Here is a 13,747-nt window from a genome sequence, read left to right as displayed (position 1 = left end):
CAGGCCGGTAGAGGGGTACGATCAAGTCTCGAACAACTGGATTTTGAGCGTGGCGAAGTCCACAATGTCACAACGTCGGTCAGAGGTGAGAGACAGGTACAATGATGGCAGTCCCAAGCCGGCATGGTTGGACGCAAAGGAGTGGACAGGGATTGCACAAGAGACACAAAACAATCCCGATAGATTTCAGCAGGAGAGAGATGCATCCAGAGCACGTTTGGAGTCTGCAACAATCCCGATAGATTTCAGCAGGAGAGAGATGCAGCCAGAGCACGTTTGGAGTCTGCTGGAGAGTCACATCTTGGGAGTGGAGGCTACGATACGCTTCGACATGAGTTTGTAAGTATTATACGTATGCTTTAAATTATTGATAATATATATGTTATTTGAAGATTTATCTAATGATTAAACCATAATTTTGCAGGAAGTTGCCGTGAAGCGCCTTTCGACACGCCAAGAGGAGAAGTATGGGTACAAGCATGGACTTGTGGCCCTTTTGATCGAGCTGCTGCAGGAGGAGGGAGAGGACGTCAATTGGGAGGCATTACCATGAGGGTCTTCTCACTTAGTGATTGTTTGCATATGTACAATTTTGTAGTGCTTATGTTTATGGTTTATGGTTATGGGCACATATGTTATGGTTAAGGTTTGACAGTCAACTTAAGATTATGGTTTTGCTATGACGGTATGACAATCATCTGATGGTTATGGTTATGGTTATGGTTGTGCAATGATGGTATGTCAATCAAGTGATGGTTATGGTTTTGCTATGATGGTATAGCAATCATGTGATGGTTATGGTTATGGTTGTGCAATGATGGTATGGATGTTATGGTTATGGTATGACAAGAAAGTTATGGTAATGGTTATGGTATGGCAAATAGGTTATGCTTATGGTTTTACAGTTTTCGACTCATGTTTTAATTATGTTAACAAGTTATGTTATTCTTACAATTTTGCTAATTGCCATACACTCGCTCTTTAGCGTCAGCTTGTAGATGGAGTGTAGTTGCTTGTGCACTCTTCCTTTGGGCAGAGAGGGCTGTTTTCTTTTGCTACAGTACATGCAGCATTAGTTCCCAACCCTCTCTACCCAAAAAAAAATTTGCAGGTTTTGGTCGTTGGTACACGTGACGGTATCAGCGTCGGTAGGGGCAACGGTATAGGCGTCGGAATTTCCTATATAAATACCGGTGCTTGTTACATTGCGTATTCCGACGTCTATTTAAAGGTATATTCCGATGCCCGCTATACCAATGGTCATACCGACGCTACGATACCGGCGTCTCTTTTGAGGCTTATTTTAGCGCTTTTTAGTTTAAAAAGTAACGTTATTTCGTCGGTACCTGCGCTGATTTCTGCGCGTAGTGCCTTTAAGAAAAATGGGAAATTTACACACGTTTTAGTGTTATTACTGACAAAAGCTTCAAATTTTCACCTAAAAACCAAGAGAATCAAGTTTTCTCTTATTTTCAGCAGTTAGGAAAAATGTATGTTTCTAGCCCTTCTTCAACAAATCAAAGTTTAGACCGTAGCCTTATAGGCTTTAGGCTACATGGGTGAACATTAATTATCAGCCATGTGAACATGTCGTATAACCTGCTTAAATAAGCTCAGACCCATGCCCTTCTTACGAGCGATAGCGTGCCATGAAGATCATCAACGAGTTTAAGTCAGGGTTGTATTGGGTTTACGAAATGCGTTCATACTGACCACAATTTCCCTATCAAGAGAGAGAGAGAGAGAGAGAGAGAGAGAGAGAGAGAGAGAGAGAGAGAGAGAGGGAGAGCGCGAGCGGTGAACACTGAAAACCCAATGCTGATTGGCTTAAAAACTCCACCACCCCTATGTCTTCTTTGTATTTACTGCCTTCCTATTCGCGGAAATACATATTCTATATTTTGGGCTTCTACTACACTCGTGTGCATAGCTGAGCTCAAAAGCTGTCAGTATCCTATTTGTAATGCATGGTTTCTTTAATCTAGATTATGCATTCTGCTAATCCATTTATGCATTACAAATATCCAAGGATAAAGGCCTGATATAGACCATTGTTGATGGATGATCTTGCTCTATCATTGCCAAAAAAAAGTGGTAAGAAACAGTACGATGTTCAAAACAAACCCCATATGAAGTAAGATCTCTATATTGAAAGAAAATTCCAAATAGTCTTATGCTTTGTTAAAATCAACCTTAACAAACAAGTAATCATAACCAATGCCCTACCTTCCCAAAGAGAGATGACAACTTCTAAAAATTTTCTTCCTTTGACAAAACCTTTATGTTATGAGGAGATGCCTTGTAATAAAATCTAATATCTAACCAACCCAAATGATTTTCTCATATTAAACTGATCATTTAATGTGGGAGAATAAACGGGAACAAGGGTTAAGATATAAACATGTGCTTATAGATCTATCTCAACACGAGGCCAATGGTAAAGGGGCCCAAATGAGAGGGTCTATCAAAGAGCAAGGCTAACCAATGGAGCATAAGACCTTAGGGTTAGCTTCATTGAAGACCTCCAATAATTAGTGTAAAATTCCTTTGACCTTAGGTAAGCTAGGGTTGAGCTTGAGGTGGGAACCCGGCCCAAGCTTAAGGTGCTTGAGGTGCTTGTCGTGCTTGATGACTAAGGTGCTTTTGGTGCCTGATGACTGAGATGCTTGAGATGCTTGAGCTGCTTGTCATGCTTGAGATGCTAGGATTGTACTTGAGGTGAGAACCCAACCCAAGCTTCAGGGGCTTAAGGACCAAGCTTGTGGTGAGAACTAGGCCCAAGGTTGAGGGGCTTGAGGTGGCACAAAAGTCAAAGCTAATCCCTACAAGGAGGGGGCGAGCCCTACAAGAGGGGGGATGAGAGAGAACACACACACACCCACACAAGGCATGCTTGGTACAAAGAGATCAAAAGGGACACTTGTCAAGTTCCTCCTCATGTTGCCCTCATGGTGTGCTTGAAGCCTATTGGTTGGCCACCCAAGGGGTCCAATGATAAATTAGAAGATTTAATTAATTATTTTTACATTTTTATCAAGTCCTCGCTCTCAAAGGGGAAAGGGGGACACTTGTCCCAAGGCTACCCTTGTTACTTGATTTACCTCCTGCTTGTGATTGGCTAGGCCTGGAGGGGTCCAATTAGCTTCAAGCATGAGCTACAAGGGGGGTCGACCAAGGAAGCTAGGGACTTGCTTAGGGGATATACTCTCCCACACACACTCACACATACTCTGATTGTGTGAAGTGAAAAGTGCAAGAGCTCCCTCTCCTTCTCCAAGCAAGTAGAGAGGTTGAAAGCCTACACCAACACTCTGGCTATGGAATGCAAATCCAACTAAGAGCCATGCTTCAATGCTTAAGCTTGCCATCTTCTCCATCATTACTATGCTATTATATATGCTAGCAAGAAGAGTGATGATAAGTGAGGAACTAGTTCTTTCTCCTATGAAATGTTTCTTCTTCCTCTTCCCTACCCTCATTCCCTACTAGCTCTCTCCACCTTCGAAGGTGTTTGAGGTCATGGGACTGAGGCTGGGAATATAAAAGATTTCCACAAAGTTTATGTTATGCTTGTGATGCATGAAGCTTTCCATCTTCATTGCATCACCTAGGTCACAAGGAACACAAAGATTGTATTGTAACAAGTCTCTCTTGATGGGAGAAATCATAATACAAATGTCTATTGGAGGGGGGACCGGCTCCACATAAATCTAGTCCTCAACTATTGTCATGTTCTCTAAATTCTCTCTTTTGCAAAAGTGTTTGTCAAGCCAAGGGCAGGGCCTGACCTAGGGGAGTCAAGGACTTAGGCCAAGGGCCGCAGACTGAAGGTGTGGACAAGGGATCCGTTTAGGGCAAAGGGCCATGGGCTCTCCTATATTAGGTTGGCTGGGAGGAGGATCTGGTATTCAGTCTCCCCATGGTCTCACATTGGCACCAACTAAGTGGTTGGGGGAAAGTACCTCACTCTTACTGCTGCTATTCATCCTGCGTTGGGGATGGGCAGCTTACACATATTCTTTGCTAAAGGATCTACTAAGCGCATACGTTAGCACAACGCATTCTGCATGGGCGATTCTTTCCCTATTCTAGAATTTTCTTAGGTTAGGTTTTCAACGTGAACACCTGTTGTGGGGTTGGATACCGTTTCAATAGTTTCATAAGTCAAGGACTTAGTAGGTGTGCTCACAAAGTATGTTCGCATGTAACCTACATTAGGGATGACGAGGTCGTTTTGTGTGTTCCAAACTGTTCAGAAGTTTGACATGAGGACACTCCCTATTCTATCTTTTAATAGCTATGAGCTTTTCAAGATACTCACGAGAGTTGGAAATCTGGCTCACAACTTCATGGAAAGTTGCGCCAAGGTTTTCTTGCATTATTCCAGTACCTTCAGTAAGTCTGAAAACCGGTTATGCCTTTAGACACCTCTTAGTTGTGGTTACTCCTTTAAAGTACTCAAGTGATACAAGTGGTTGCAAAAGGACAACGATGTTGAAAATCAAGATGTTTCTCTTGGTTTCATTGAACCTCCTCACTGCACCAAGTATCAGTCATATGGACAATTGGCCCGCGTATGGGACGCCAACAAGGAAAACATCAGTGTTCTTATGAAGATACTCCCACTTGTGTTTTCGAGGACGAAAATGCTTCTCCAAGGGGGGAGTAATGTCAGGCTAAGGGCTAGAGGGCAGGGCCTGACCTAAGGGAGTCATGGACTTAGGCCAAGGGCCGTGGACTGAAGGTGTGGACAGGGGATCCGTTTAGGGCAAAGGGCCATGGGCTCTCCTATATAAGGTTGGCTGGGAGGAGGCCCACGGTATTCAGTCTCCCCATGGTCTCACAGTATTGTTCATGCCAAGTTAACTAAATGCTATGTTTATGTTGCTATCATCAATTATGTTCACCCGCTATGCTCACAAAGTAATTTCACAAAAGTACTTCTCTTTCTGCTACTCTCAAGTTAATAGGACAATTCCATTACATCCCTCTCATACGAGCAACCTATGCAGAAGAGGATGAGAGGGATGCCACACATTGAGAGAGGCGTTATAAAGTTGTAACATTGTCAGTTAGTAAAACCACAGGTTATCTGTGTGTGTGTGTGTGTGTGTGTGTGTGTGTGTGTGTGTGTGTGTGTGTGTGTGTGTGTGCGCACACCCACGCGCACGCGCGTGTACCTATCATGAGCAATCTCTCTATCTTTGTCACCATCTTCCTTTTCTTATTGTATCTAATCAATCATGTGTATCATGTCATTACCATGTGAGAGAGTGAAAAACGGTTGCTCCAAGAACATGAAGAGCTTTTTGCACAGTACTGTTAAGGGAGAGCTCTTTGCCAAGTGTTGGTCTTTGTGATCAGAGGAAGCCCTCCTAGAGATGAGGAGGGACTACCATTCCTAGAATTATATTTTAATACCCGCCTCTTTAGCACGGTACTACTGCACAACTAGCATGGCTTTGACAACCATGAAATAATCTTGGCTTTTCCACAATTGGGGTTTCTCTTCTTCTTCCCTAGTTCCCCCACTGACCTAATTAGGACCCAAGCGGAGTGGAGAATGCCCGCTCACAAGAAGTTTCCACCTAAAAGTGGAATCTGTCTTTGACTACCATTGGACAGAGCCTTCATAAAAATGTGATGGTTTCTTTTCTTCCTAAATAAGAGCTTAATACCTTCATTTTTGCACGGGATATTGTAGCACTTGTAGGGCTACGAGAAGCTAGGGGATTTTGCTTTCAACATGGCATACTCAACAACTCCTTACCTCTATTGTCTTCGGGTATGGCCTGACTCTTAGAGATGCATCCCGCCTAGCTCTTGTAGGGGCTATATGCAATGCTGCAACCCCTAGGTCGAGTGGTCACACACAATGCTAATGGCGCTTAGGGGGGGAAAACAAAAGTGTTGTAGCCCCTGGAAGATGCTGCCTTGATACGATATTTTACGGCGCAAGGGATCTTGCTCGGGTACTAGCAAGTTGTACGAGCTTGAAATAGGATTATACACAAGGCAACGGGTCAAATTTGCAAAACATAGAGGAATCTACTAAGTGAGCTATATATGGCAAAAGGTGGACATTACATGTGTGATTGTTTTTCCTGCTTACAGCGCATGACAAAGGCAATCGTTGTAGCCCCTCGATGCACTAGGCAGGATGGAGATCTTAATCCTTCAATAAAGGTTGATACTTCAACACTCTGTTAGAAAAAAACGGGGTCCAATATATTTTAACCAGTCGAAATTGTAAAATCCCGGTTAGATTTTGAGCTTGCGTTTAAAGAAAACTGGGAAATTTACACACGTTTTAGTGTTATTACCGACAAAAGCTTCAAATTTTGACCTAAAAATCTGGAGAATTTCAAGTTTGCCCTTATTTTCACCGGTTAGGAAAAATGTATGTTTCTAGCCGTTCTTCAGCAAATCAAAGTGCTTTGGGCTACATGGGTGAGCATTAATTATCAGCCACGTGAACATGTCGTATAACCTGCTTAAATAAGCTCAGACCCATGCCCTTCTTACGAGCGTCAGCGTGCCATGAAGATCATCAGCGAGTTCATTTAAGCGAGGGTTGTATTGGGTTTACGAAATGCGTTCATACTGACCACAATTTCCCTATCGAGAGAGAGAGTAGAATTGAAGAGAGAAAAGCGAGAGAGAGAGAGAGGGAGAGCGCGAGCGGTGAAAACCCAATGCTGATTGGCTCAAAAACTCCACCACCCCTGTGTCTTCTTTGTATTTACTGCCTTCCTATTCGCGGAAATACATATTCTGTATTTTGGGCTTCTACTGCACTCGTCTGCATAGCTGAGCTCTAAAGCTGTCAGTAGCCTATTTGTAATGCATGGTTTCTTTAATTTAGATTATGCATTCTGCTAATCCGTTTATGCATTACCTATTTCCACCAAGAAAAATCATAAGCAACTGCCTTGCTTGTCAGAATACAACATAAGAAACTGACATCTATCAGCATAGATTTTCAAGCAGTCCCCCCCCCCCCCCCCCCCCAACACACACACACACCCCAAACGATTCCATGGATTCATGTTCCCTCTCTTCTACAAGCTTGTTGACCTTTGAAGGGCTGTAAGCAAGGTCTGATCAGGCACGGTGGTATTTTGCTCAAACTCTTTGGAACCCTAGTAATGCCCGCCATGCGAGAAGCACGCAACAGAAGACTTAGCTCCGAAAGCGATGGACATGAGTATATGAGGAGTCAAGCAAGCAGATTATTTGGCTCAGATAATGAGATGCCAGAGAGGAGCCAAGTGAATAGGCTTCTCTCTTCAAGCGATACTGAACAGAATTCCGTGAATGGGCTTCATGTGAATAGGCTTCTTAATTCTGATAGTGAACTCCAGCTCAAGGGCCATGTCAACAGGTTGCTTGGATCAACAGATGGGCAAATCCAGATGAAGAGCAGGAATTACATGATGAGTCCCATGAAAGTGGGAACCAAAGCTGATGGGTTTGAAAGAAAAGGCCAAGCATGGTAAGCATTTTCTTGTTGCCATGGTTTGCTTCTTCAGCCTTTCATTGATGGTGGTCCTACATTTATGTGTTCTTGCAGGTTTGTTGCCACAGAATTGCAGAGTGATTTGGTGGTGGAAGTGGGTGATATCACTTTCAATCTCCATAAGGTAAATTTACATGAGCAATTTAGTGCAGCTTGTCATGTCGAATAACTTATCGAATTGGGTTGAATGTCTCTTCCCAGTGCTCCATAATCATGTGAGCAATGTGGATGCGTGCAATAGTGGGATCATAATGGATCAAGGTCATAGGGTAATTGAATGCTCCATCTTGGGACATTCATGGAAAGACCAAATTCCTGTTGTTTATGTTTGGAGCTATGTGTGCATACTTTGTTGTTTTCCGTTCACCAAATTTCTCATAGCCTTCTGGTCTGGAACTTGTTGATCTGTAGTTCCCATTGTTATCAAGAAGTGGGCATCTAAACCGGCTAGTGTTCGAATCACGGGACACACAGAAGGATCACATACGGTTGACTGACATACCAGGAGGACCGGAGGCGTTTGAATTGGCGGCAAAGTTCTGCTATGGTGTTGCAGTGGATTTAACAGCCAATTGTATTGCAGCATTAAGAAGTGCGGCAGAGTATCTTGAAATGACAGAGGACTTGGAAGATGGAAACCTGATTTCGAAAACGGAGGCCTTTCTAAGTTTTGTTGTGTTAGCATCATGGAAGGACTCTATAACGGTGTTACAGAGTTGTGAAAGCTTGAGTCCTTGGGCTGAGAATTTGCAAATTGTTCGGAGATGTACAGAGTCTATTGCTTGGAAAGCATGCACGGATCCTAAAGGGATTAGTTGGTCTTTTACTGGAAGGGGGGGATTGGATAATGGCAACAACAACCATACTGGCAGTAATGCTGGTACCAACCATGTGAGAGAGAGCCCCTTGTGGAATGGGCTAAAGAATGATTTGAAGAAGATTGTACCGCATGATTGGTGGGTCGAGGATGTGTCAAGCTTATGTGTGCAGTACTTTGTTAAGGTAATCACTGCAATCAGGTCAAAGGGCATGAGGTCCGATTTGGTCGGGGCTGCCGTCGTCCAATATGCATTGAAGTGGATCCCGGGACTGGACAAAGAGGACCCAAATTCAGATGCTTCTCCATTGAATGATCAAAATCTAGCGAACGATAAGGATGCATTCGCAAATTTGCAGAGCAAAAACAGGCTTATGCTAGAGAGCTTAGTAACTATCCTCCCCTCTCAGAAGGATTCGCTAACATGCAGCTTCTTGTTGAGGATGTTGAGGATAGCAAACATGTTGAATGCAAGCATAATGTGCAGAAAGGAGCTGGAAAGGAGGGTGGGGGCTCAGTTGGACCAGGCCAGCTTAACAGACTTGTTGATACCATCATACAATCACACCAATGAGACGTTGTTCGATGTGGATTTAGTCCACAGGGTAGTAGAGAATTTCTTAATGCAAGAGCAGGCAAGTCCTCTGGTGAATGTAAACATGATGATGAGCAGCTACAACGGTGGAGGCGTCGAGCAGAGGGGAGGTGGAGGTGGTGCAATGAGCTCACAGAATGCGAAAATAAAGGTTGCAAAGCTGATAGACAGCTACTTGGCAGAGGTGGCACGAGATGCCAATCTGTCTGTGGCTAAGTTTCAAGCCTTGGCTGAGGAGCTCCCTGAGTATGCGCGCACTTGTGATGATGGCCTTTACCGAGCCATCGACACTTATCTCAAGGTAAAATACAGGTTCTACTGGCTCAATTTTTCTCTTTGCTGAAAGGGACCGATGTTTTTAAGTAATTTGTACTTAATTACATAGACATTGCATTAATACTTTCGTATGGTGTAGGCCTCATTATAGCCCTGCATCTTAATTCTTCTCTTTGCTGAAAGAGACCGATGTATTTAAGTAATTTGTTTTTTAATTTGTTCTTAATTACATAGACATTGCACTGATACTTTTGTATGGTGTAGGCCTCATTATAACCCTGCATCTTAATTAGAGCTGGGATAGTACAGTAGTTCTAGTCAATACTATGCATGAGGGAGCTGATGGTTAAATGGTCTTGCTGTGGATACTTACCACCTTGAGTCTATACCTTGCCAAGTTGCCCTTTCAGTTTTAGACAAATGTGAGCTCTTCCTGCATTCATCCAGTGATGACGTGTCTATACATATACAGGCCCCCATGTTACACCCCACCAGGTCAGTAGAGGATTGATGATAAATTAGGGTTCTGGGTTTTAATGTGTAGGGAGGTAAAAATTAATCAGTTGCTAAATCAGTTAAGATACAGCAGATAAGTTGATAACTCTCCATACCAATTACTTTATTAGGATTCATAAATGTTAAATATCGAAGCACATCCATTTGCCAGCATCACACAATCAGTTTTTCACAGGAAGGCATTGCCCTCGATGCATTGCCTGACATCTAGAGTTGACTTTGCATGGCTACTAGTCGTCGCGGATGCCTAGTGTTGACCTATGTATGGCTAGTAGTGTCGATTGGGATCAAATGCAACTTTAATTTGAAATCCAATGTTCTTAGGATTTGTTGTTGATGTGTTAGCTACCACTGGTGATCATGTTGAATGTCTTCGATTTGTGATTACTTGAAGTTTTGGATATGCTTTTTGATTTGTGTAATTGCCTAACCAATCCGATGATCATGCTGAATGTCTTCAATTAGTGATTGCTTGAAGTTTTGGATATGCTTTTTAATTTGAGTAATTGCCAAACTAATCAGATGCTGATGGCAAGGTGCAAACATTATCTTTAGCAATTTGTGCTTATTTGTTTGGGTATTGCTGCACTTTTGACATCACATTGGCTACACTATATGATGCATGTGATACAGGCACCTGGCAATGCCCAAAATGCCTGAATTGGGTGCTGTACTAGGCCGGCCGGTAGCGAACGACTAGTACTGATGAGTGGGAATGCTGCTTACAATGAGGGTAATAATGTCCATGCTTGTATGGCTATGTGTGAATTAAAGTTGTCCCTTCACATTAGACACCATTATGTGCGTCCAATTTCTTTTCCACCTTTGAAGTCTTGTCAAAGAGCTGCAACATCCTTCTACCAGCTCACTACTTGCAACTTCTTCCTTCTTTTTTCCCCTCACTCATTATGCTGTTGCTCCTTTTACTTTTAACAGCTGTGGCCTCTTATGTATGTAATGTCTCCCTTATGGCCGTGCTCAGGGATCGAACTCAAGGTTGCTATAGAAGAAGTCTAATGTTAATAAGCCCTTAAGCCCTGATTTTTTGTGGGAGAATATTAATCCTGAAAGCGACGTCAAAGGGAATATCTTGTGTGCGTTGTCAAGTCAATGTCTACTGCTTCTCTGAAAAAGTGTCCTATTGCGACGAGGCACAGCACGTGCGCTGTTTTCGCTGAGCTGGCACAACATTGGCCCGTCCTCGGTCCACCTGATTTGTTCCCGTCCCACGTGGGTTGATGGATGTCATCTTTTGTCCCTTTTCTTTTTTGCTAGTGGGATACCTGATTCGTCCACGTGTCATTATTGTTGCAGGCGCACCCAGCCACGTCGGAGGTGGACAGGAAGAAGCTGTGCAGGCTGATGGACTGTCAGAAGCTGTCGCTGGATGCGTGCATGCACGCAGCGCAGAACGAGAGACTGCCACTGCGGGTGGTGGTGCAGGTGCTCTTCTGCGAGCAGGTGAAGCTGCGCAATGCAATCACAGGCAGTGCTCTGTCGCACAGGCCGCCTCTGCCGCACCCGGCAGCGCCCTTTCAGAATTCGCCAGCGACTATTGCCGGAGACGGGGACGAGGATACGGCTTCCGCCGCCGACTCGCCCTGGTCGGTTGCCCGCAGGGATATCCGCCTCCTCAAGCTCGATGTGGAACAGATGAAGGCTAGATACGCTGAGCTTCAAGCAGACTACATGGCACTGCAGCGCCAGCTTGAACACTGCTCCTCTAATACTAACAGTAAAAATGTGATAAACAATCCGCCCAACCCCCGGCGCATGAGTGGCGTGGGCTTCCCAGCTAATTGGGGCAGCGGCCTAAAGAAGCTTGTCCGCGCGCCTGGACACCTCTTCCATCAACGGCCCTCTCGTTTCTCTATTGATGACAGCACTTCTGTCAGCGGCGCCGTGGTTGCCCCGCCCGCCCACCTTCAACGGCCACCCCGCCGATGGCGCAATTCTATCTCCTAAGGTTATGCTCCATGACCTCCACCTCCTACGACAGCCAGCCTCCTGAGAACCTCGAAGGGCGCTTGTCGGTTTCCGGCTTCTGGGTATAGCCGCCACCTTTCCTTTCTAACCAACATCTACAGCATCTGATCAGCAGGGGCTCCCACGCCCCCCTAATTTCCTTTGATTGAAGATTACAGATCCAGCTACTTATTTTAATTAATCGGGGCTACTTTCTGCTAATTTTACATCATGCCCCCTCTCGGACACTCTCATGTAAAGTCACTCCACTGAGTTTTTTCCAGGAAGCTCGTCTCTTTTCGATAGGTCTGTGTTGTGGCCTGCACTCGCCATTTGTCAACTTCAGTAAGGGTTATTCTTTACCCTCTGTGTTTTTGAGAGAGAGATTCACAAGAAGATTTAGAAATTTTCTCATGTAGGTACGATTGGGGGCATGGGACCATCGCCCCCCCTCCCCCCCACGGGCCGGCAGTCCCTTGCCCCCAATCGTACCTAGCTAGGTATACGGTGCCTCCCTCACAGAAGCTCATGATGATGAGGTAAGTCACAATGTGTAATTATTGTGAGAGTTTATCCAAAACTTCTTGAGAGAGAAAGAGAGAGAGATCTTTAGATTTTTTACCAAATATGTGATTGACACTCGTACATGCTTATTTGGAATGATAGAAGAGGCCTTAGAGAGTTTGACAGTAATCTTTTATCTAATGTTTTAACAACGAACCCAAGGAGCTCCATGGTTATTTAGTATGACCCCAATTCCCAATTCCCGATTCCCGTCACACTCTGTACACAGCCGTTTGTGGACAAAAAATCATTGTGATGTGACTATGCTTCACAAAATTAGTCGAGACTCGAGAGAGAGCATACAGTCACCTTCGACTGATATGATGAGTACACGACTACATTGAAATTGAAGCCATCTATACTTATATACTATAGTGCAAAAACAAAGTGAGTGCTTTGCCACTTGTCATGGGCTAAATTCCAAAGAAATACAGGAAGGAACAATTGTAATTTCAGGTATCTCTCCCAAAAAAAAAACAAGTGAAAGGGTCAAAATGGCTTTCTAAAACAATAAGTGATAAAATCATTACATTGAGTGAACTAGAATTATATAAGTCTGAAACATTCTTCAGAAATGTCTCTTTTATGAAGCGGCCGAGTTTCTTTCTTGCAAAGAAGTGAACCGGAAATACTAGAAGAAATATTAATATTTGTGGATTTTTGAACTAAGTACTCACATATTTCATCGGTTTTTCTTCCCTTTACCATGGCTTGTTCATATATATATATATATATATATATATATATATATATATATATATATATATATATATATATATATATATATATATATATATACTCATTAATCTATATATATGTGTGATGTGTGTGTGTGTGTGTGTGTAGAATTTATTAGAATCATGCAAGGTGAAGCTGCACTTTAGTATTTTAAAAGAATAGAATGCAAGAGAAGTCAAGCCATGTGTTTTAAAACCAAAATAACATTTAAGGCAAGTCTCCATCATGGCACTGAAAACAATGAAAGTCTTCCTAATCCAACACAACACTAAGGTTTCTTTTAGAAAGCCAAGAAAGAGTAAAAGTAGATGCAAGTTGCACGCTATTTGATATCCAAGGCTTCAAACATCCATCTATTGTAAACAATAGTTGTTGTTCTCTCTTGCATTTCTTGCTCCCTCAAATGTAGGTGGCCTTGCAAAGCATGTAGCATATGAGCCTCATCGAAGTAGAAACAATGGCATCAAATCGAGAGGACGAGAAAGTTCCCTAACCCAACACAACACTCAGGTTTCTTTTAGAAAGCCAAAAAAGAGGAAAAGTAGATGCAAGATGCACACTATTTGATATCCAAGGCTTTAAACATCCATCTATTATAAACGATAGTTGTTGTTCACTCTTGTGTTTCTTGCTCCTTCAAATGTAGGTGGCCTTGCAAAGCATGTAGCAGATGAGCCTCATCGAAGTAGAAATAGTGGCATCAGATCGAGAGGAGGAGAAAGTTTCCCTAACCCAACACAACACTAAGGTTTCTTTT

The 13,747-nt window shown here is 43.3% G+C and overlaps 1 protein-coding gene across 1 annotated transcript; it reads left to right on the top strand.

The window, feature by feature from the left end:
• Positions 1 to 6,522: 6,522 nt before the first annotated feature.
• Positions 6,523 to 11,993, top strand: LOC147459762 (root phototropism protein 3-like). The gene is made up of 4 exons (XM_086510973.1): positions 6,523 to 7,495; positions 7,574 to 7,643; positions 7,931 to 9,232; positions 11,038 to 11,993. The coding sequence occupies exons 1-4, from the start codon at positions 7,149 to 7,151 to the stop codon at positions 11,686 to 11,688; spliced, it is 2,370 nt and encodes a 789-aa protein (XP_086367099.1). The 5' UTR covers positions 6,523 to 7,148; the 3' UTR covers positions 11,689 to 11,993.
• Positions 11,994 to 13,747: the final 1,754 nt, after the last annotated feature.

Source organism: Adiantum capillus-veneris, chromosome 4 (genome assembly GCF_014529385.1).
Source record: "Adiantum capillus-veneris isolate H3 chromosome 4, ASM1452938v2, whole genome shotgun sequence".
NCBI classification, from domain to species: Eukaryota; Viridiplantae; Streptophyta; class Polypodiopsida; order Polypodiales; family Pteridaceae; genus Adiantum; species Adiantum capillus-veneris.
Note: the sequence above shows the minus strand (reverse complement) of the source record. Positions and strands in the feature narration are given on the sequence as shown.